General features: G+C 43.0%; 1 protein-coding gene across 1 annotated transcript in view; it reads left to right on the top strand.

Moving 5' to 3' along the window:
- The window catches only part of CDH20 (cadherin 20), a gene marked incomplete at its 5' end in the record, with an annotated part of 43,007 nt that extends 18,588 nt beyond the window's left edge, over positions 1–24,419 (top strand). Inside the window, 6 exons of the mRNA XM_080610639.1 lie at positions 6,642–6,895; positions 10,402–10,538; positions 13,109–13,230; positions 15,082–15,199; positions 21,085–21,336; positions 22,840–24,419. Coding sequence (XP_080466765.1) covers positions 6,642–6,895; positions 10,402–10,538; positions 13,109–13,230; positions 15,082–15,199; positions 21,085–21,336; positions 22,840–23,339 — 1,383 coding nt within the window. The 3' untranslated portion in view covers positions 23,340–24,419. The remainder of the gene's footprint in view (positions 1–6,641; positions 6,896–10,401; positions 10,539–13,108; positions 13,231–15,081; positions 15,200–21,084; positions 21,337–22,839) is intronic.
- Between the last annotated feature and the right edge of the window lie 587 nt (positions 24,420–25,006).

Below are 25,006 nucleotides of genomic sequence, written 5' to 3'. Positions count from 1 at the left end.
GGGAGCACATCATCACCTGGTTGCTCTGATGCTGGGACAATGGGGCTGATGGTCACGAACTAGAAGGTATGGAAGCCAAGCAGCTGGGATCACTTGCTAGAGAAGGGGGAATTGACAAAGCAATTGCAAGAGAGAAAAAGTCCCTCAGTCTTTGGAGGCGGCTCTTGGCAGCTATGAAAGAAAGGTTTCCACACAAGGACAATGTTATGAGTCGTTCGGCCAAGTGGACTACCTTAGACAAAGGCATCCAGTCTCTGAGGGAATCAGCCATCATAGAGATGATCTATCACATCAAACCGAATAACGGAGATATACCCATAGACCCAGATGAAGTCGAATGTACACGACCCATGTGGCAAAAACTTACACGGAATGCACTGTCATCATATGCCCATTCATTGGCAACAGTAACCTGGAATGACATAGTAACACCAACAGTGGATGAAATGATTCACAAACTCCGAGAGTTCAAAGACAACCTCACCCCTTCCATCATCTCAGCTGTGGAAAAACTGTCCCAGGATGTCAAACAATTGAGGGACGATCTATCTGATTTAGCCAGCTCCTCACGTGTACCAACACACGTCTCAGCTGTTAACAAAAGACGTACTATTGTTCGAGAGAGAAGATACAGAAGGTATATGCCACGGGCCACCCTATGGTTTTACCTGCGGGATCATGGAGAAAACATGATGTAGTGGGATGGAAAACCTACTTCAGCTTTGGAGGAACGGGTGCATGAATTGAAAATAGGAACAAGGGTCAAGGCTGATCATCCCATGAGAGTTGTGGCTTCAGTCTCTGGTGAGCAGGTTCCCAGATGGAGCGGAAGAGCTGATTTTACTCCAGCTCCTGTGATAACGAAGAATAATCCTTTTCAACACGACTTAAGTGTCCAGCGTTGTGATGACTGTTAGAGGGGCCCTGCCTCCAGCCAGGTGGAGGTAGGGGACAATCGGATTTACTGGACTGTGTGGATCAGATGGCCTGGCACATCAGTCCCACAGAAGTATAAGGCTCTAGTAGATACTGGTGCAGAGTGTACCCTGATGCCATCAAGCTGTCAAGGGGTGGAACCCATCTGTATTTCTGGAGTGACAGGAGGATCCCAAGAGTTGACTGTACTGGAGGCTGAGATCAGCCTGACTGGGAGGAAATGGCAAAAGCACCCCATTGTGACTGGTCCAGACGCTCCATGCATCCTCGGCATAGATTACCTCAGGAGAGGGTACTTCAAAGACCCAAAAGGGTACCAATGGAATTTTGGTATTGCTGCTTTGGAGACTGAGGAAAATGAGCAGCTGTCCACCTTGCCTGGTCTCTCAGAGGATCCTTCTGTTGTGGGGCTGCTGAAGGTCGAAGAACAACAAGTGCCAATCGCAACCACAACAGTGCACTGGCAGCAATTTTGCACCAACCGAGACTCCCTGATTCCCATCCGTAGGCTGATCCGTAGACTGGAGAGTCAGGGAGTGATCAGCAGGACCCGCTACCCTTTAATAGCCCCATATGGCCAGTGCAAAAGTCTAACGGAGAGTGGAGACTAACAGTAGACTATCGTGGCCTGAATGAAGTCACACCACCATTGAGTGCTGCCGTACCGGACATGCTAGACCTTCAGTATGAACTGGAGTCAAAGGCAGCCAAGTGGTATGCCACGATTGATATTGCCAATGCATTCTTCTCAATTCCTTTGGCAGCAGAGTGCAGGCCACAGTTTGCTTTTACTTGGAGGGGCGTCCAGTACACTTGGAACCGACTGCCCCAGGGGTGGAAACACAGCCCTACCATCTGCCATGGACTGATCCAGAATGCACTGGAACAGGGGCAAGCTCCAGAACACCTGCAGTACATTGATGACATTATTGTGTGGGGTGATACAGCGGAAGAAGTCTTTGAAAAAGGGAGGAAAATAATCGAAATCCTGCTGAAAACTGGTTTTGCCATAAAACGGAGTAAGGTCAAGGGACCTGCACAGGAGATTCAATTTTTGGGAATAAAATGGCAAGATGGACGTCGCCAGATCCCCACAGATGTGATCAACAAAATAACAGCAATGTCTCCACCAACTAATAAGAAAGAAACACAAGCTTTCTTGGGTGCTGTGGGGTTCTGGAGAATGCACATCCCAAATTACAGTTCGATTGTAAGCCCTCTCTATCATGTGACCCAGAAGAAGAATGATTTCAAATGGGGCCCTGAGCAACAACAAGCCTTTGAGCAAATTAAACATGAGATAGTTCATGCAGTAGCCCTTGGACCAGTCCGAACTGGGCCAGATGTAAAAAATGTACTGTACACCGCAGCTGGGGAGAATGGTCCTACCTGGAGCCTCTGGCAGAAAGCTCCAGGGGAGACTCGAGGTCGACCCCTTGGCTTTTGGAGTCGGGGATACAGAGGACCTGAGGCCAGCTATACCCCAACTGAGAAAGAGATACTGGCAGCTTATGAAGGGGTTCGAGCTGCTTTGGAGGTGATTGGCACTGAAGCACTGCTCCTCCTGGCACCCCGGTTGCCCGTTCTGGGCTGGATGTTCAAAGGCAGGGTCTCCTCTACGCATCATGCAACCGATGCGACATGGAGTAAATGGGCTGCACTAATTACGCAATGAGCTCGAATAGGAAATCCCAGTCGTCCAGGCATTCTAGAAGTCATCATGGACTGGCCAGAGGGCAAAGATTTTGGAATGTCACCAGAGGAGGAGGTGATGCGTGCTGAAGAGGCCCCACCATATAATAAACTGTCAGAAAGTGAAAAGCAGTATGCCTTGTTTACTGATGGGTCCTGCCGTATTGTGGGAAAGCATCGGAGATGGAAGGCAGCCGTATGGAGTCCTCAACGACAAGTTGCAGAAACTGCTGAAGGAGAGGGTGAATTGAGTCAGTTTGCCGAGGTGAAAGCCATCCAGCTGGCCCTGGACATTGCTGAACGAGAAAAGTGGCCAGTACTTTATCTCTGGATGGTGGCAAATGCCCTGTGGGGGCAGTTGCAGCAATGGAAGCAGAGCAATTGCAACGGAGAGGTAAAGCCATCTGGGCTGCTGCACTGTGGCAAGATATCGCTGCCCGGGTGCAGAACCTGGTGGTGAAGGTACGCCATGTAGACGCCCATGTACCCAAGAGTCGGGCCACTGAGGAACACCAGAACAACAAGTGGACAAAGCTGCTAAGATTGAAGTGGCTCAGATGGACTTAGATTGGCAACATAAAGATGAATTATTTTTGCCCCGGTGGGCCCATGACACTTCAGGTCATCAGGGCAGAGATGCAACATACAGATGGGCCCGTGATCGAGGGGTGGACTTAACAATGGACACTATTGCCCAGGTTATTCATGAGTGTGAAACATGTGCTGCAATTAAACAAGCCAAATGGTTAAAGCCTCTTTAGTATGGAGGACGATGGCTGAAGTATAAATATGGGGAGGCCTGGCAGATTGATTATATCACACTCCCACCAACCCACCAAGGCAAGCGCCGTGTGCTTACCATGGTGGAAGCAACCACCGGATGGCTGGAAACATACGCTGTGCCCCACGCCACTGCCCGGAACACTATCCTGGGCCTTGAGAAACAGATTTTGTGGCGACATGGCACCCCAGAGAGAATTGAGTCAGACAATGGGACCCTTTTCCAGAATAACCTTATAGACACTTGGGCCAAAGAGCATGGCATTGAGTGGGTATATCACATCCCCTACCATGCACCAGCCTCTGGGAAAATCAAACGGTACAATGGGCTGTTAAAAACTACACTGAGAGCAATGAGTGGGGGAACTTTCAAGCATTGGGATACACACTTACCAAAGGCCACCTGGTTGGTCAACACCAGAGGATCTGCCAACAGGGCTGGCCCAGCACAGTCAGAACTTTTACATATTGTAGAGGAGGATAAAGTTCCTGTGGTGCACATGAAGAATTTGCTGGGGAAGACAGTCTGGGTTATTCCTGCTTCAGGTAAAGGCAAACCCACTTGTGGGATTGCTTTTGCTCAGGAACCCAGACATACTTGGTTGGTAATGTGGGAAAATGGGGAAGTCCGATATATACCTCAAGGGGATTTGATTTTAGGGGAAAACAGACAATGAACTCAATTGTATGCTGTTGCCTGCTATGTAATAGTTTTATAGCCCATCAACTAGAAGTCTGAAGGGCACCAGCGACTGGCCCTGACTTCCCTCCGACCATCATCCCAACAGAGAATGAACTTTGATAGAACCAGATGAGTTTTGTGGTAAAGGAGCCATCAGCATCAGCAGGCAACGATCCAACACTGCACATAGCCTCTCCTGCCCCGAAAGACTGTTACAAGAGATGGAGGTCAACATCATGGACCGGATGGACTCAGTAGCTTTATAGGGATTGGTCCATGCACTAGGATAACAGTGCACTGAGATGAGAGTGAGGGTATATTGAAAATGTGGGATCTGAGCATGACATGAATAGTATGGAATAAGGGGTGGACACTGTCCTGGGTTCAGTAGTAGCAGTCAGTTTTTCTCTTTCTTAGTAGATGGTGCAGTGCTGGTTTTGATTTTTGGCCTGGGGACAGTACTGATAAAACCGATGTTTTCAGTTGCTGCTCAGAATGTTTACCCTGACCAAGGACTTTGTGAGTCTCATGCTCTGCCAGGGAGGAGGGGAAGCCGAGGGGAAGCAGGGACAGGACACCTGACCCAAACTAGCCAAAGAGGTATTTCATACCACAGCATGTCATGCGCAAGGATGTAACTGGGAGTTACCCGGAAGGGCACTCTCTGCTTGGTTGGGCTCGTTCAGCGGCTGGTGTCGTATCCTCTTCCCTTGTTATTTCTCTTATTATTATTATTGGTGGTAGCAGTAGTGATTTGTGTTATACCTTAGTTACTGGACTGTTCTTATCTCAACCTGTGGGATTTACATTCTTTCGATTCTCCTCCCCATCCCTCCGGGGGGCGGTGCAGGGGAGTAGAAACTGCGTGGCTGACTTGCTGACTGGCTTAAACCATGACACTTCATTATTTTCCTGCCCATCTCTTTGTCCCAGTCTGGCGGTGGGTCTTCAAAAAGAAAGAGCTGACCAGGAAAAGCAAAGGTGTTGGATGGGAACAGCAGTGATCTTACTATAGTCCAAATAAAATAAGGCTGTGCATGGTAGTTCTACGCATGATGCTCAAGCCACATGTTTTAAAAGCCATTAATGCAACAAAAAGGAGTATGTCCCACTGGGCAACCCCAAGAATTGGGCCATTTCTTTCCTGACATAAAGTTGCCTTGATCAAGATCTCTTCCAGCTAAGGGGATCCAGTTTTGCTGTTTTTCGGCATTGAAACTCCCCAGATCACACAAGTAATGGGTTGTGACCATCTAGCCACATTGCTTGTAACTTCCAACTGCAACTTGGGAAGTATGACTCTGTCCTCGGTAAGCTGTACATCACCTGGTTAAACTTTTTTGTATATTTTGGACTGATCCTTCGATACTGTCATTCTGTTTGTCAGATGCTTTTAGACATCTCTTATCAAGACTGGAATTTGCACGTTAAATATGTAATTAATTATTTAGTTGTAAGCAGGTTTTGGAGAGGTCTTGTTTTCTTCAGGGATCTGTAAAAAGAATAGGGAAGGAAAATTAAAAATGTGTTTGTTGAGAGGTCCATTGTTAGCATTAATTATTTCTATATCCATGTTTACAAAATAAGTAGTTTTATCTAAATGGGAAATCGAGTTCAGGAAACTAGTAACAGAGGAAGCTACCCCCCCCTTCATTCGCTATTTCAGGAAATAAATTTTTTAAAATAGCTATTCTCACTCTCTGCTTCAAATAATACCTGAGTATTTCATCCAGAAGAGCTCCTGTAGGAAGAGGTCGGGGTACCTCAGAATGCTTTGAAATTAAACTATACTCTAAGCAAGGAGGAGGTTCAAATCCTAGCACTCAGCACACCTGGATAGTGAACCTCTGTTTAGAACACTTACTGAGAGGACACGAGAAACCCCACTTCTAGGAAGGATGGATTACTGATAAAAACTGGAACAGGATCCCACAAGAGAGGCTGATCATCTCCCCTGCTCCCACTGGAGCCCTTTAGCAGCATGGCAGGCAGTGCTCTCTGGAAAGGAAACTGATCTCCATACAGAGAAAAAAGGATGCTAAGTGGGACCTCAGTCTCATGCATGAGCATCCTTGTCCCTGACACTGGACCCATTTTTGAGGAACCAACTCTTCATATTTAACTTATTTCCAGGTGCTCCTGTACTGTCTGTTTCTACATGTATTTTCCTCAGAGTGGCATGAAACACACTGTACCAATCACAACGGTGGTCTTGTGGCTGCATTTACTTTCATTTCAGCAAGAGGAATGAAAGAATACGCATTCTGAAGTGGTCTTCAAATATTTCTACAGGCTTGTTCAGTTCAACTGTCAAATTAAAAAAAATATGTATACTGTACTACTTCTAGAACTATTTTCACTCAATACTTTTATTCCATCTGCAAATATTTACCTTTGTTAGCCTTATGATTAAAAATCTAAGTAAAGATCTACTTTAAAAAAGAAACTTCAGTTTATATTAGAGCACAACTTTACTTCTGAAAATTAAAATTATATGTCCTAAATCATAGGGCTCAGTTTGCCTAACACTGGATGTATTTTTTCTACTCAGCCTTTAAGTTTTGAAAGCAAGAAAAGCTACACCTTGAAAGTAGAGGGTGCCAACCCCCACCTGGAAATGCGGTTCTTGAACCTGGGTCCCTTTCGCGACACCACCACCGTCCACATCACTGTGGAGGATGTAGATGAACCTCCTGTGTTTGAGCCCAGCTTCTACTTTGTGGAAGTGCCTGAGGATGTGGAGATTGGAACCACCATACAGACCATTATTGCCAAGGACCCAGATGTGACCAACAACTCCATCAGGTCTGTCCTGTCTTTGTGTGCTCCCCCATGGGTGCTCCCTAGTACGTATGGTTGGTGAGGCAGTGATGGAACAGCACAGCTGGAATTCACTCTTTTTTAGCCAATAGAAGTTGTCAGTAGGTTTATCCAAACCAGATCTTACATATTGAGGGGCTCTGCTATGACTGTCAAAGCAATGCAGGAGCTCACCGTTGCCTTTTCTGTGGTATAGAGAATGTCTGCATCTAGCATTGCAACGAACTGGCCAGGCACGTCCCGATAGGATAGATTGAAAACAAACCACATACTTTCATGCCTTTGCTGGCACAAAACCTGATAACATCACTAAGAATCCTCTGCCAAACCAAGGGGAAGGTAATCAACTTGCTTCTCCTTTCTCCCCCTCCTGATTCAAAGCCTGCCTTTGTCAACAGCTCAAATACACAGCTACTTTTAGAGTGGATTGAATGCGTACTAATAAATATTCATGAACCACTAAATTGCATAGTGCCTGGTTCAAGCTGCAGAGCTAGATATTCCCATATGGAGTTAAGAAAGGTAAAGGTGTATTTACAACCATGGGAGCTTTGTAGCTGCAACTCAGCAAGGAGCCAAAGGAACAGATTTGTGTGATCACAGTGCTCTGCTCCATAGTAGCTGCCAAGTCAGCCCAGTTTATCAAAGAAGATCGTTTTTCTCCGAGGCCAGCACACATACTAATTTTCACAACCTGCAGAAGCTCCGAGTGACTGCAAGTTAATCCCAGCAGGTTGGCTGCTTCTCTCATCTGAGAAACACTCTGGGTGTTGAGCTGCAGTTTGCCTAACCTCGGGTCAATCCAGCTTCTGAATTGTCTGTGTTCAGGAACAGGCATGGGAAATACAGGAGGGAGTCGAAACATCAACTATTTGGAGGTTTTGAAGAAAGTTAAATCTATATGAGCAACTCTGGGCTTCACGTAGGAGATTGGAGTAGACACACAACCTGTTCTTCTTAATGATATCATTTCCTGTGTTGCTGCTCTAATTAGTTTTTCGTCTCTGCTTTCTTAATATACCTATCTTTTCTATGTTATAAGGTTATCATACTTCTCATAATATTGTCTCAAATTCTTCAATAAAAGTAAGTATTATACTGTCTACATCACAATTTCATTACCCCAACCTTTTTTCCACTTGCATCCTATTTTGCTGATTATTGTCTAGCGTTATCCAAACACTGCAGTGCAAACAGTTTTGTGCTAATCTTCTTAAAACAATGTAAGAGTAATTCTGTGGACTATCAGAAGGCAGAAGTGTTCATTGTTATTTTTAATGAGGTTTCTCTTAGTTTTCTTCAGAGTTTTCCAGTGACTACCCTTGAAACAGCACTCTATAAAGCACAGAATGCATCACCAGAGATACATTACAATAAAAAAAAAAAAACAGTTGCAAATATTCGCGGACTCCTTTGTAATTCTGTCCCTTCCTGACTTTCTTGCTCTCTTTCTTCCCAGCTTCTGCCCTTCTCGCTTTCCTTTCTTTCCTCCTTCCTCCCTTCTCTCCTTCCTCCCCCACACCTAGTACATACAAATGTAAATGGTTGGGGTAGAGGAAACAGGGGAAAAAAAAAGAAGAATAAATACTACTTATAATGCTATCTAAAATACAAATGTTGAGATCTGGTTCTCCTTGCCTGTCATGTGGTTCACTCCATTCATGACACCTTTGTGTAGTATCATTCTGTGAGTGGTTTAGGCTTGCTTTGCATTCACTTTGCACAAGGCAAGGCAATACAAGAAAACCAAAATCCCATATTTTGTTGCACAAGCTGAAATCTATCTGAAATTAAAACAGTGATCTGACTCTCCTTTTGCCATTTTTTTCCAGTATGGAAAATCCAGGACACGTTGTGAGAGGGCTCACTAAACACAGGGGAACTCTCAAATCCTCATTTTCCCAACATCCGGTTTCTGGACTCTCACACTGTGAAATTATAATGGTTGAAAATATACCATGATTGTTGTTAAGTGACTCAGGAAGATTGCCTAAAGAATACAATGGAAACAAGTGTGAAGGAGCAGGTGTTATTAGCAGGAGAACTTACATGGAGAATCCAGACAGAGGCTCCACCTGTGCCTCTTGACACCAGTGATTAATACCTGAACACTTAATCACAAAGCCATATTCAATTTCAGATACTTGTTGGCCTTAAACTGTCAGAGAAAAATTCTTTTTATAGCTCTCATGCAAGAATAATTATTATAGCTAAATATAGGAACACTCATTTCCTAAATAAATCAAAGGCCTAAGAAATCTATTCAAGAAGGGATGGGAAGGACTGGAAAGGAAAGGAAAGCAAACCTGCTATCCCACCTTCTTTGATTTTTCTGAAAAAAAATTGTAAAAGAATTTCCCAACAGCACAGTTCAATAATATTTTATATCCCAGTTTAATAAGTTCCTATATAAAGATCAGGCTGGCATGCTTGTTCCAGTCAATGCACTTGTGCTGAAAGGAGAAAATTCAGAAGAGCAGGCCCTGTTCAGAGTCTGTTACAACTAATGTTTTCACTTCCCATCAACTTCAAAGAAAGAACCAGCAAAACTGAGGATAAGTCTGGGCTCTGTTCTAGGCTGTGACATTTACATAGGTTCATGGGTGGCTTTTGCCAAAGGACCTCTTACCATGATTATAGTTAGCTAGGAGGACAACTCATGCAAAATGTTGTTAAGAGCAAGGTGATGCATATGAAGGGTATTGAGTATTTTACACACCCTGCAAAATGGTCCCTCTGACTGAATGAGTACAGCAGTGACAGCTGTCAATCAGCTGACTCCCTGCCCAAGTTTTCTGGCCTTCAGGTACCACCACATTTACTTGCTCATGGATACAAAAAGCTTATTCCCAGCATTAAACTAACACAATATTAGCCAGGCAGGTTCAGCAATTATGATGAATCAGCCTCACAGAGGGGGCTGCTTTTCTAGGTGGATGATATGAGAAAGCCATTCATCATCCCCTTGAGTTGACATGGCTCAATCAGTATGGATGGTTCAGGATGCAGGTGGAGTTTAATCCCCTGAAGGAGGAGAGAATACAAAAGCACAAGGGAGGGAAGAGTTCCTCCTTGTCAGCGTAAGGTGCTCAGAAAATGAGCTGGGTAAAGTAATTTTCATCTTGTCTCAACTGTGCCCAAGGAAAGGGCATAATTATTTTGCTTAGAAAAAAAGATCACACTCCTCACTGACAGATTTTCTCTGTAAAGCAGATGTTCCTGTGCTGAGCTGTGCCTTGCTTTGAGGCTTCTTCCTCTAAATCTTCCTGTCTTCTAGCTCCATCCAAGTAGTACTCACCATTAAATGCTGTTAGCTACATGAACTAGTTTTTTGACTTTACCTGTACAAGTCAATGAAGCATATAACTAGGTTGTGGAAGAATGTGGATTTGCTGGCTATGAGATTATTCCCATTGCTGGAGTATTTTGTTTTCTATAACACACAGTTTTCACAAGGGTTTGCTTAATACTTTTAATATGTACTCTTGCAGATACTCAATCGACAGAAGCAGTGATCCAGGGCGCTTCTTTTATGTCGACATTACATCAGGAGCACTGATGACTGCAAGACCTCTTGACCGGGAAGATGTTTCTTGGCACAACATCACTGTGCTGGCCATGGAGCTGAGTAAGGAGAATGCAAACTGTACATAGATTAAAAATATACAATAGACAAAGCAGGCTGAGAGACAGATTCAGCAGTTCACATGTTCTTACGCACTGAGTGGGAAGCCGTGTTAACTGAATTACTTTTCTGATATTGACAAGTAAATACTGCATTTTATTTATTTTTTGTGCTCCCTTTCACAGGATGGTGGGAGTAGAGGCTGGCAATTCAATGCAGAGCGCTACTTTTCCAATTCATTAGTATTCCAGGGATTTATTTAAAACTATTTCTGATGTGTTTCTGCAAAAGCTCTGTCTCTTCAGAAGGGCTAGGCAGCTAAAGCAGATGCTATATAGGCTGCACAGCTGCCAGAGCTGCCAGTCCTACCTGGGATGATTGAGTGGTGCAGGGACTGGTAGGCAGAAGTGATCCTGCACCATTAGGTCACCAGTTGAAATCTGCTCTAGTTCAGCAGCAAGTAAAGGTCATCACCATCTGCTTGCTACATAAATAATTTGGGCCAGAAGGCTCTGGGATCACTAAACTCGTTATGCATTTTGGTTTTACAATGAACTCCGCTCAGGATTCATCTGTGCCAAACATTTACCTAGGCTGTGAGAGCAAGGAGATGCTGAGTATTTCATAGTGTCTCTACAAAAAATTTAGCTGAGTTTGAAATACTAACAGATGTGAGATTCATAAAGGAGTTTGGGGTATATAAACAAATAAAAGGTTCACCCAGTCTTCACCAGAAATCTCTCTGGTCCATATAGCTTTTGCTCAGGATCTCAGTGCATCTGCTGAGGGGCAGCAGCTTTTCAGAAGCTTGCTGCCAATAGCGGAGTCATTCCTCATGTCTGAGAGAGTTCCCTGCATGTTCAGGCTGTACCAGAGATATGGGGCAGTTTCTGAAGAAAAAAGTTTCAAGAAGCTTGCACAAAAATGCATCAGCCAACTTGAGGTTAGCAAAGAGAAGATTTCACAAGAGTCAGGGTGACCCTGCCACATGTTTGCAGGTTGTTCCAGAACATGTTTTTCTGTCCCCTTTTTACTAGTGAGGAATTGGTGACATGATAGGATCTCACACCCATTCTGCCTCCTTTTTAATAGTGAGGAGTTGGTGACATGATAGGATCTCACCCCCATCTATTTTGATGCAAGTTTTATTTCCAGTCATCAGTGGCCATTGCAATTCCATGTAAATCCAAATACACACACAAGTGTGTAGTAGCTGCCCCTGCAGCAGCACTCAAAGGTGAGAGCAATACAAAGGCATGTCTTCTTTTGACTCACTCTCCATCAATACTCTGTCGGGTTTGATCTGTACATGCGCAACACAGTATTTTAGTCTAGTTAATACTTGCAAAAATGTCATAGTTGTGCACTCCTGAATAAAGCTGCTGCTGTAGAAAGTTATATCAATATTGCTGAGAGTGTAAATGCAGACATTCATCTGACATAATGACAGGTGTGTTAGCAAGATATGTATGGATATGTGGGAAGATGAAGGATTAAATTATAAATTAGGGAGAAACAATATAGTTTAAGAGTATTATCTCAATGATACAATGTGACATATGTTACGGATATGGTACATTGAACATTAAAGAAAGTTCCAGGGTATAAAAAAATTCTCTATTGTTTATATGAACATATCACTCCTTGTTATAAAGGGAGATCTATTTGGAGATAAATGCACAAAGTGGTATGGTGAAAAAGTAGGTGAGAATACTCTTTTTTAAGAATTTTCTGGATTTTTGCACCTTTTCTGACCTCATAATAATGAATTTCCTTTTTTTTTTTTTTTCCTTCTGCTTAGTGTTTTAACATTAAATAAAGGAAAAAATATGTTTTGGGGAAAAAAACAGTAAAAAATAAGTCTGTGGCCACTTAGTTTGGAAATTGTGAAGATATGTGAAATGATGTATGGATTTACTGGCAAAGAAAGCTAATGAACCCATGGGACAGAAATATCACAAATGATGGCATGCAGAATGCAAAATTTTCATTGCAATTTTAAGCTCCAGTGAAAGCTTTTCTATACGGTTTCATGTGTTACTACATTTTAACCTCATCTGTACAAAGTATCAAAACTTTGACAGCATTTGTGAGTTCAAGGAACATAAATTCTGAGCAAATTCCGAACTGCAGAATTACCACTTTCAACGAGATCTGAATCACAAACCTATCCTTAAAAGAGTCCCTTTCTAATTTGTGCCACCAGCAGAGAGGCTTAACAAATACTATTGCCCAATCAAGGGACAGTAAAAGCAAAATACTGGGCATTGTCTATAACTTTTGTTATAGAAATAGTCCCATTGGACTAAATCAGGTTCAAGTTTTCATGGAATTTGTTTGAAAAAGATGTGATCAGAAAGGAAAGGCTAGAAAAAGCCAAGGCTAGAGAGAGATGCATTTGCAGCTTCACTCCAAGTCATACAACCCACAAGCAGTCTCAGCTGCCTATGGGAAAATGCCATTTAACATGAGTCAGTACCCAAAAAACTGCTTTACCTCTTAAGCAACGTGAGGAGCAGCCCCTTCGCCTTCCTGTACACTGCCTTTCTTTACGTTGTGCCTCCTTCTTCCAGACAACCCCTCTCAGGTGGGCAGCGTCTCTGTGACAGTGAAAGTCCTGGATGTGAATGACAATGCACCGGAGTTTGCAAGGTTTTATGAAGCTTTTGTTTGTGAAAATGCCAAAGCAGGGCAGGTGAGAAACACTGGTAATGCCAGGGGCTGGGGAGGGAATGCCGTCCTACACAAAGGCAGCATGTCAGAAAGGGTGAATATTGAAAAGAGGGTTCAGCTAACCACACATTTCACCTGAACTCTGGTCAACAGCTGTCTGTGCTGCTTTCCAAAGGCAAGTACATCACACCGGGATTAGCATCATACTTAGTACCTCTTTTTTCTCCCTCAGTAGTTTCTAGGATCACTGCACAATATGCTTCATGGCTGAAATTAAGCCTTCCTTTGGGCAGATGCCATCAGGCAAACACCCAGTGTGTCCTGTAGCAGCAACAAAGAGAGAAGTGTTATGAGAAATGCCATGGAGTTATCCCGGCCCACCTGTGGCAGACAAGGCTTACTGTTAAAAGACCCTATTTATAAGAGCCTTAAGCACCCTGGACTTGTGGGATTTGAGTGTAACAAACTACATCAGCTTCAAAGGGGAGCCAAGCTGAACCTGTTTTGTTGGGACAGAGAGTCATGGACAACACAGGACTTCCCTCTCCACACACTGTAAACCAGGACGTCTAAGCAAGCAGTGAAGCCTTTTTGCTCCTCTCCCTTCTAAAAGCCCATTAAATCACTTGAACAAGGTCTGCCTTTGTCACAGATGGACATGATCTGTCTCTCACTGGAGCTGGCATGAGCTGTACTGCTCATTGCTTGTAGAGAGGCAACTTGGGTGCTTTGCCAGCCAGGGTCCACAGTGGAGACTTGTGTCTCCTAGTGCAAAACTGACTAGCACAGTTTAAACGTATAGACACATCACTCATGATTTGTGAAGGAAAAATTATGCTCGCAATATCGCCGTGTGTTCACTGAAGCTTCTTCCAGCTTGCTGTGAAGCAGAATGAACTAGCTACTCACTGCTGGGACAACTGTCTCACAACTATCACATATAGGATAATTTCATCTCCCTAATTTACAGAGGATCTTAAAAATACAGGGAGTAGAAATCATTGCATACTTTTTTTCTTGGTTTTGAAATGTGAGTGTCCTAAATAATAAGTTTTCTGAGAAATGCACTCTAAACTATTTCCTTATGTGAAGAAAGACAGCTTCTGTTTCCACTCTTTGAAAAGTTCTGAAATAATTTTTAAGGTGGTGAACAAGACTTTATGGGTCTGACATTTGCCTTTGAATTCAAAAATAACTTTTGAATGCAAAAATCCAGGTGAAGATTTATTCCTTGACTAAAAAGATGTCAGAATGTTTATTCAGACAGAGCTATAGCTCACTGTGCTTCAAGCGGTTAGACCTACTTTACTAAGCCCCTATAGGCTAGCTGACAAATCTCTTTATGGGTTTAACATTGTCTTCATTTCTTTCCATGATGTTATATATTGCACACACAGAGTGTTTGCATGGTTGCCATTACTTTTTCTCTTTTCCACTGACAACTTGGAAAGAATTTAATTGACTTAAAATTAAGAGTGATAAAATAATTAACCTGAAATCCTTTTCTACCTGCAAAATTAAGTTGAAAATAAGCATGGACTACTTACAAGCTCTCTAACGCACAATGAGTCTTCTGAACACCCTGAAAAAATGAATGTGCAACAGAAAATAGGGATGCATGAGAGAAAAGTGTCTGTTATTCGAAGTAAACCAACTATTTCCTCTGTTTAAAGGTGATTTGCATGATCATAGCAAAATATATGAAGCCTGCAAGGTTTTGAGTCTCTTTTTGATTTATCTACTGTACATCTGCAAGACAGTTTCATTCAAATGCTCCATTTGCTTATATATATAAATGTATATGATATCTGTTTATTCATATTATATATATTTTGCTTCTCAACTGTTTCTGCTTTGTTGTCATACTCTGTAGCTGATCCAGACAGTGAGCGCCATCGACAGGGATGATCCACAGGATGGTCAGCACTTCTACTATAGCTTGGCTCCAGAGGCAGCCAACAACCCCAACTTTACTCTAAGGGACAATCAAGGTAATCAAAGTGGACACAGACAGTTAGATACTCTAATTTCTAATGCCTGAGTTGGACTTGAGAGGATGTGACTTACACTGTGTGATAAGACTGCCATTTTAAATAATACCAAGTGACACCTGCTCCTTAAAGGCAGCAATAAAATGACATTACTTAATACACTTGAAGGTTATATGATATTTTCTTCTTTATAAATATTCTCTAGAAATAGGCCCCTTTTTCTTCTTTGATGAAATGTGCCAGTGTTCTGTTCAAATTCAGATCTTGTGGCCAGGTTGCAGGCATCTTGGATAACAGAGTGGAAATTGCGTTCGTTCAAAAGGAGATGCTTAAAGGTAGGATAGCAACTGGAACTACGAGACATATCTGAAGGGAATTATGTTGTTCCTTTGGGGGTTTTTTTGTACTTTTCATGTTTTCTCCCAGGCACAGAAAGGGAAGGTTCTAGTGCTGTTCTAGTCTTTTCTCCCAAGCGCTATTTTTCTCCCTCTTTTGTACATCCTCATTTCTGTAGGAAAGGGCAGGAGATAGGGAAGGATGTGCAGAGGCATAGGGGGATAACAGCATACAGCTTAAAGTCTCTGTAAGATCTGCTAAGTATAAACTGAAATACCAGCGGGTAGACTCATGGCAAAGTACTGGCACATGAGTGTCCTAACCAGTGGAATTTACTTCTTTTGGGGAAGCTTTGGTAGGCTTACAGCCTGCGGGAAAGCCCCACTGTGGCAAGCCTTTGCATGACTGCTGTTGCTAGAGGATCTCCACAAGCAGATACTGGTGCTTAGGTCAGATCCACAACAGCCTTCATGGGGAAAGAGGGAGGACTTTGAGTGACCTGGTGCAGAGCTTTGAAAGCCAATATGAAGGGGCTGGATTTCAGTAGGAGTTTAGTATGTAAAGTACAGCAGATCAGGAAGCGATTCAGAATAAATGAGCAGAAAGACGGGCCACCTGCAGCATCTGTGCTGGTCTCCAAGCAGCGTGCCTGCCCCTGCTCCCACACTTGCCTGCTTGTCGCATGTATTTCCATAATATCTCTGCCTCTGCAGGCATATGAAAAAGCAATGTTGAGGCTAACAAAGAAGCCCCTGCAAACATCTATTAAAACATGCTACTTACAAAGTTTGGAACCCTCCTATACTGCACACTAATGTTTTTTCATCCTAAAACCAATTTTCTTTCTATAGTGTCCCTGAAGCCTCCACGCACAATTTCTTGCATTTTTATCCCCTTCTCTCTCCCATTGTCTCTCTTTTTTTATTTTTGAATATATATTGCCAAAATAAGTGAACAAATAAAACACAACTATTGCTAAAGCATTTGGCAAACTAGGCTCATTTCATCCTCAAGGCATTGTTCTAAAAAAAGAAACAAAATTCTCAGCATCAGATGCACTTTTTCTGTCTAAGGCCATACTTGTGATAATTTATAGTGACAGCAATGACTGAATGGCTGTGCCTCCCACTCTCTGTAAAATACCAGTTTTCCAGAGATATACAGCACAAGAAGCTTAGGGTACTATTGGTTACAGACCTGAAATAAAAAATGTAAAGTATCAAACCACTGACTATTTGAAATATACACATTAAGGATTAATTTAGTGCCTCAGCAATTTGGAATGCAGTAGTCATTTCAGCAACAATAATTTATATTTATATTTTCAGCTAGAGACCACTAAGGACTACATAAATCATATGACACAGTCACAGAGGGGGTAGCTATATTGTATGTCGCAGGGTGGCAAGACAAGAAACAGAACCGTCCTTGCTAGTCACAGCCTCCACATGTAAACACAAGACAGCAATGTTTCTCAGGCTGCGGGAAGGCGCTATTAAGATTTGCAATTGTGCTGATTACTTGGTTGTCCAATATAGCAGTAGGAGAAACTGCAAAACATGCAGCCTTCCTGGCACAATTAAAACCTTGATTTATACTGAGCAACAGATAGATCACACTTTGCATTCTGATGAGCTGTTTTACATATTTCTTTGGCCCTTGTCATTTTAGTCTCTGAGAACTTCTTCAGTCTATTTATTCTCCACATATCTCTGGTAGACAGAGAAATCCTATTGTTCTCCATTTTTACAGTCGGGGATCCAGGGCAAAAAGAAATTAAGCTACTTACATGCCTAATTCCCTTTGAGCTCAGTAAAATCAGTGGGAGATAGACATGTATCTGAAAAGATCTGTGCCTAAATGACCTCCCAAGGCCTTGTTGGATATATGTGATAAAGCAGGGAATTGAGCTGGAGTCTCCCATCTCTTTGGTTACTCATGTAGGACGTTGTCAAGCCATCTTTGCCTGCTTCTTAATCTACTGAGATTATGCTAGAGAAAAGTAAAAGAGGCTTGGTGTAAGAATGGGATGAACAAAATAATCTTCCTGCATTTCCAGATTAAACTCTGAGCTGATCTTCTGTTGACCCTTAACTGCTGGCCTTCATCTTTGGGTAAACTGATGAAGAGAGCAGACGTTTTCATGGGTGCAGGTATCAGTGTCATCCCACCGCCAGGACCATCATTAGAAGCCTCTGGCAGTCCTCCCCATTGTGTTTAAACTTGTCCTAGAAAATTCTGGGCTGTTTGTTCCTCCCCTAAAACCGCGGTCTACCTCACACTTCGGCAGAGAGCAAAAGCAGTGAGCTGAAAATCCCCAAGGAAAAATGTGAACCCTTCCTCAAGCCAGTGGCATCTGTAATGCCTGCTTCCTTGTGCTCTTTCTGCCACTCCTGGTGAAATATTTCTTTGTATATTTCCCTATATTCATAATTATTACAATTAGGTTTTAAAAACTAACAGAAGTTCTGCACTAACCATCCCCCGTTCTTGTACAGATGCACACAGAAAGAAAACAAGCTTTTCTTGTAAGAAGAGTGGTGGTTAGCTCTGATCTCAGTGTTTGGACCTACACAGTGGTTAATTCCCCTAACCTCTCCAGGGAGGTACACCAATTTCAGTGGGGCAGAAAGCTGCAGGAATGAGATACTCCACGGCTTGCTCTCACAACCACATAAAGACACCAGCCTGTACGCCTACAGGAAGTACAGTTTTCACCTCCTTCTAATGACACAGGCTCAGGACCAGCTATGCTGTGATCATCAGTATCTCTGCTCAGCACTGTAGCTAAGTGCTACTATCCAGCCTTTGTGAGCAAAAGAAGCTGTGATGGAAGTTGTGATGCAAAAATGTTGTGCATTCTTATCATGCTTGCCTTTTTTTTCTTATTATATAATGGGGTTTTCATGTCCTCACAAGCCCTCTTCTCTTGACGGGTGAGGCTTAACAGATATCAAATTTGGAAGAAAATTGTGTAGTCCTTTTTCTGCCATGCTGCACCACATCCCGGCGTGTCCTTCACACTGCAATAGTACATCAGATCACATTAGCTTTTGATGAGTCACACAACAAGCTTTGGCACCAACATATTGCAGTTGCAAAGTAACAGGTAAAGTGATTCTTTAGGGATGATTTGGATGCCTGACTATTGCAAAGCAAAACAAAACAAAGGGATGAAACATAATGCTGAGAGTCACCAGGAGAATCTTGTCACCAAGAACATTTAAGACGTGGGTGATATGTTCAGCATATCACAGCAAAAACAAATATATATATGTATAAAATTATTATTGTTATTTGATTATAGAGACTTGGGTTTGGCCTGAAAAGACAAAGTTATGATTAAAAACACTTGAGATCTCTCACTAGCTGATTTTGCACAGCTTCAGCCAGGTTTACTGCCTTCGACTTCTTTTACAGGCAAAGTATGATCAGCTCAGAATAATGAAGTCTTTTTTTCTTCACAAAGAGCAATTTCACATAAGATGAAGGTTTTTTGTCACCTAGACATAGAATAGAATTTGTTACTCCTGTTGTAAGTCGGTTTAAAGAGAGTGAGTCTTTCACCCAGGAAAGAGAAAAGCAACCAAATTAGTACACTGTTAAGATGACTCAGACATTTCCATTGACACAGCATAAATGCAGGCACTTGGCCATTTTCTGCCCTTTGGGCTGCTTTTTCATATGCTAGAACAGGCCCAGTGTTGAAAAGATGTGGTATTAATAGCTGTAAAGCACATACTAGAGGGCACATGAAAGTCCAAGGGTATGGGCACCAGTACCATATGATGCTGTAAGATTTGCAGCACAAAATATGGAATTCTGAGCATAATTTAAGTCTAGCAGGCAAGTCTAGTGAGTCTAGCTTGAGTTTGCTTATATTCCATAGCCAGTTGTATATAACGCTCCTGATTTCACTCCTAAAAGCCATCAAATAATTTCTGATGTTCAGACTGCAGCAGATAATACAGCTGATTTATCTGCATGCAACCTGAGTCTCTGCACTGAAGAAAATAACCCAAGATTACAATTTTAGCAGTAAATTGATAGGGAAATAATAAGGAAGTAGAACAATCCCTTCTTGATATTTTGGGTTTTTTCCACAGTGTACCTGTGATCAGGTTTCTTGCCACTTCTGGGTTGCAGCAGCTTTGTGCCAACCCACTTGGGAAGAGCCGATTGGCATCCTGCATTTCCAGGCTTAGCAAATGTACATTGGCAACAAGCTGAAGATGCAGGTGGCCCGACTGTGGCCTCTTTTGAACCAAGGAAACAGGAAACAAAACTAAGTAGTAAAAGAAACTGCATGAAACTCAGCTCCCAAAATCCCACAGCATCACTGCATGGGGTCAGGTCAGGTAGGTCTGCCAAAGAGAAAAATTACTTGTGTTCCCCATTTATCATTGCTGGACCAAGACTTGCAGACATGTTTGTAAGAAGGGCCAATTTTCACGCAGGTTCCTTTTGACTCCCAGGTGGCCCAGTTCACATTGCAGACATCCAGTCTTAATGCTTTCCAAAAGTCTCTGAGGCGAAGAAGCTTGAAAGTCAGCACTAAAAAATCATCACTGATCTCCAAAGATTTTGCCTAGGCATTCCTGTGATATGAGAAGAACAAATTCCTGAGTTCAGTTTCTTTCTCATTAGGAAACATGGTGCAGTCTGAGGAATTTGAGGGAGAGGGTAGGCAGGAATTCAAATGCCATTGGGAAATTCTGACATTTTAAAAAAGATGCTGAATATGGAGAAGAAGCCCCAAAGGTAGGAATTTCGCTTGAAATGACCAACAGCAACTGACTGTTAGGTCACTCTTTTACTATTTTTTTCAGCAGCATCACTTTGATTACTTTTGATTTATATAAAAAACAGGCAGTCACACTAAATGAAGCAGAATGGTCATATCAAAGCAGAATAGTTCTGACGATGATGACATAAAGCATTCTGACTCCTTTCAATGGCAAAAGTGCCAATGAAATTGCATGTATTGCACTGAAAAAAATGTTTGGTTGCAAGTTTTCAACTCATTGCTGCTCTAGAATAGCAATCTGTTTTTTCCTTTGTCTTTTTGTTGACTCAAGCAGATGACCATGCCATATATCAAAAAACATGAAAAGTACCTTAACATGTCAACAAGGGTTATACACCAGCAGTGCCAGCGCTTAAGAGTGAGGTCTAGAAAAGATGTTGAGCATGAACAAACAGGGACAACAAGTTTCCTTCAACTGTTTGTTTCTGTCATGCCTTCTGAAAGCTCTTTCAGCTAAATCTGGAGGCTGTGAGTTTGCTCTGGGCACTTCATATCAGAAGGGGTAAAAATAGCTCCTAAGGTGTGTATGCCTTGCAGGTTTGGAGCTGTGGCCTGAGAAGAGACTGTAATAAGGGAGGCAGAAGCAAAATGCTGATTTGTGACAAATTGACACAAACCAAAGAAAGAAAGAGAGAAGACAAATAACTGTGTGTGTCTAGGGGTGATTTTTTAACCTTCCTTCTCTGCTGAATTCATGTGCTCTGCACGTAAGCTCTTCTCTCCATTTATTTTCTACCCTCAGATAACACGGCATGGATTTTGACGAGACGCTCTGGTTTCAGACAACATGAGCAGAACACCTTTTACCTCCCCATCCTGATCAGTGACAACGGCCGCCCCATGCTGAGCAGTACAGGCACACTGACTGTGCACGTGTGCAGCTGCGATGACAACGGCATGGTGATGTCCTGCAACGCAGAGGCCTATGTCCTCCCTGTCAGCCTGAGCAGAGGGGCACTCATTGCGATCCTTGCATGCATCTTCGTCCTGCTTGGTAAATCCTTGGCTTCTTGAAAAAGGTCAGGCTCTTCAGCTCTGGCCAGGGGTGTTGCTGGTCAACCAAAGGTGAAGGATGCACACACACGTGCACACACACATCTATGTATATGTATATATTATACGTAGACACACACACACTGAAAGGGCCAAATCAAGTACCAGATGGCCAGATGGTATAGTCAGCTGCATATGGCTTCAGACCCTGTGGTTTAGGAATGAGGGAAAACTATGGCCTGCAAAATATTTCTGCCAGATGCCAAAGTGCCAGGGTGTCTAATATCACCCGGCTTTCCTGGAAGAGGTATGCCAGGAGAAAGTCCTGAGAGCTGTGGCTGGGGACAGATTGCTTTCTCATCCTCAGCAGTTTCTGATCATGTGCTCTCACAGGAAACAGGAATAGTAAGCCCTATTCCATCTCGTCTTCTGACAGTAGATATTCCCACCTCCATACGTTTTCCTTGAGGCACTACATTAAAATGATGCCTGTGCTGCTATAAAAGAGCTGAGCATCTTGCATGTGTTCTGTCTCTACAAATAAATTTCATTCCTTTCTTGCCCAAACTTTCTATGTCCCCTGATAGCTGCTTGTACCAAAAGAACTTCAGCACTGCCCTCATTCACTCTCTCGAGTCATGAGATATTAGTTCAAAACACACATTCCCTGAAATTTCAGGGGACACAGTTTGAGGAACAGTGGAGTAAGATACAGGAAAAATTCTTTAGAAGTGTCTCAATTCTGGCTGTTCAAAGGAGCCTAGGTACCTCAGGTGGAAATTTCAGCATTCAAAACCTTTGCTGAGTTCTAGCCCTGGAAATACAGTCACCAGTTAATGGCACATTTTCAATAATAAAGGTCTCTGGTGCTTGTATGACCACTTGTCCCCATGCTAAGAAGCACGGACAGGATGACGAGCACCAGCACAGCAGCACTGCAATAGGACTGCAGATAAAACAAAACCAAAAAAAAGCTTTGGAGGAGACCAAAGGGCTAGCTCTGCATTTTGCTATGTAGGGAAACGTACCACCATGGTGCCTTGGCACCATCCATCTATGTGACGCGCAGCACCAAGCCAAAGAGTCAGACCTTGGGCTGGGGGCTGCAAGCAGGCTGCAAAAGCCTCTTACACAGCAGGAAAAAAATGTACCTCTATGAAGCTGTGTGCCACTGCAGGTAAACTGTTATTGATTGTCTGATCTGGCTAACAAAAGTAGCTCAAGTATTGCTATAGTGCATCACAAGCACCACTGGATGTACATGCCTTGTCACTGAGAGTTAAGAATTAAGGCTGGAAAAGGGACAGATTAGCAGTACCTCACACTACTAAGTTAGACTTGGGGATTAAGGATTGCTACACCACCCGCCTGCAAACACCACAGCTCTTTAAATCCAAGGGACTGACTGGGCTCATGAAGGGGAAAACAGGGCAGCAGGGAGTCTAAAGCCCTCATAAGATCTGCCCCTTCACTGATGGCCCCATGTCTCTGTTGCCTCCTGCAGTGCTGGTTCTTCTCATCCTCTCCATGCGGCGCCAGCGGAAGCAGCCATACATCATCGATGAGGAGGAGAACATCCACGAGAACATCGTCAGGTATGACGACGAGGGTGGCGGGGAGGAGGACACGGAGGCCTTCGATATTGCTGCCATGTGGAACCCGCGGGAGGCCCAGCTGGTGGTGAAAAACCGACAGGACATGCTCCCTGAAATAGAGAGCCTCTCCCGATATGTGCCTCAGGCATGCGTCATGGACAACAACGTCCACAACTATGTGCTTGCTAAGCTGTACGAAGCTGACATGGACCTGTGGGCACCTCCTTTCGACTCCCTCCAGACGTACATGTTCGAAGGGAATGGCTCGGTGGCGGAGTCACTCAGCTCCCTACAGTCGGTGACGACAGACTCAGACCAGAGCTATGACTACCTGACAGACTGGGGGCCGCGCTTCAAAAAGCTGGCCGAGATGTACGGTGCCACGGACAGCAGTGGGGCTCTGTGGTAACAGACGAGGAATGGCAGAGGAGTTTCCATGCAAAACGGTGTCCAGTTAGGTCCATTCTCATCAGATGCTTCCATGGACATGAGTGAGGCCTCCTAAAAAATAGCAATACGGTGCTTGAATGAGAATGGGAAGAAGGGTGTGAATGAAGGTCTCTCTGGATCAGCTTTACTCAGTTAAATTAAGTCACGTTTGTGAAACAGTGGGAAGCAGAAGGAAGAAAGTTTTTTCCTGTTTTATACAGCAAAATTGAAAAGCTCCACAGCTGGAATATAATGACATTTATTCTCTTTCTCCCTTTCTCTCTCCCTTGTACACGGCAGCTTACTGAGCTCTGTACTTCTGGGTTCAAAAATCTACGAACTCCAACTGTAATCTCCAATTCACTAAGAAATTGCCAGCAGAGAATATCTGTTCCCCACCAGTCATTTTTCCCCCATTAAAAAGGAAAAAAAAAAAAAAAAATTGCTTGCTAACAAGAGGAAGAAAAAAAAAGAAAAAATTCTACAAAGCAGAAAATTGAAACTGGAATCTCGGAGGGCTCTTTGTAAAGGAAACCTTCTCTCTTTGTTGCTAACAGAGTCCTTTTATAATCCTTCAGAAACAAGGCTGAGGGTTTTTTCCACCTGGCTGAGAGGGCTGAGGAAGAGGCTTTGAATTTCTGCTCTAGTTTAATGGCTGATCTATAAGTCATTGGCGTTAACACTAATCCATCTCCTATCAAGATTGTGTAAATTTATTCTTGGCTCCTTAAAACCATGACTCCGCTAAACTGTTCAGAACAAAACCAGAAAATCTGCCTCTTTTGCACTGTAGATGTCTCTTCCATGTGCCAAATGTGAAGATTAGATTCTACCAATGAAAGCCAAATAAATTTTAAAAAAAGAAAAAACTATGTTTGGTAACTACATGGGTTAGATGGGCTTTCCTAATCTGTGTGAGGTCAATCCAAGGGATGTTTACATACTGTAGATAACCTACTTGAACAAATGCAGTATTATAAACCAATAAATGGATGTAAGAAAATTACATGTATAAGTTTTGTATATTTGTTAATTTTGGTAATAAATATGATGTACTGCATACAGTACAATACCTTAGCACCTCTTTTAATAAAACTTAAACAGAAGGGAGAGTCTGATGGTAATTTATTGACTACTTTACTCACAGCAGTTAGTGTTTTTCTGTGGCTTTACATGCCTTTAGCATCAAGAAAAAATAGTTCATCTGCATCGTGTCAAGGAGACAGGCCTTCAGTCTGCAGGTTCAAGCAGATTGTCTCCTTCTTTTATTGCTGTTCATTTGGGCCTTGTCCTTAGCAGTGAATTGTAGAATCATAGAATGGTTTGGGTTGGAAGAAACCTTAAAGCTCATTCAGTTCCAAACCCCCTGCTATGGTCAGAGATGCCTTCCACTAGACCAGGTTGCTCAAAGCCCCATCCAGCCTGGCCTTGAACACTACCAGGGATGGGGCAGCCACAGCTTCTGTGGGCAACCTCTGCCAGTGCCTCACCACCCTCACAGTAAAGAATTTCTTCCTAATACCAGCCCAAGTGCGCTGCAACCAAGGTGAAATAAAAAGGAAGTCTTGGCCGATGATTTTTGAAACATTATGGCTGGGGCATTTTGAAGTTTGGAAACCAGTTACACAGCCCTGACAAAATCTCGTG

The sequence above is a fragment of the Psittacula echo genome, assembly GCF_963264785.1.
Source record: "Psittacula echo genome assembly, chromosome: 2".
NCBI classification, from domain to species: Eukaryota; Metazoa; Chordata; class Aves; order Psittaciformes; family Psittacidae; genus Psittacula; species Psittacula echo.
The sequence above is the reverse complement of the archived record's forward strand: the minus strand, read 5'-3'. Positions and strand labels throughout refer to the sequence as shown.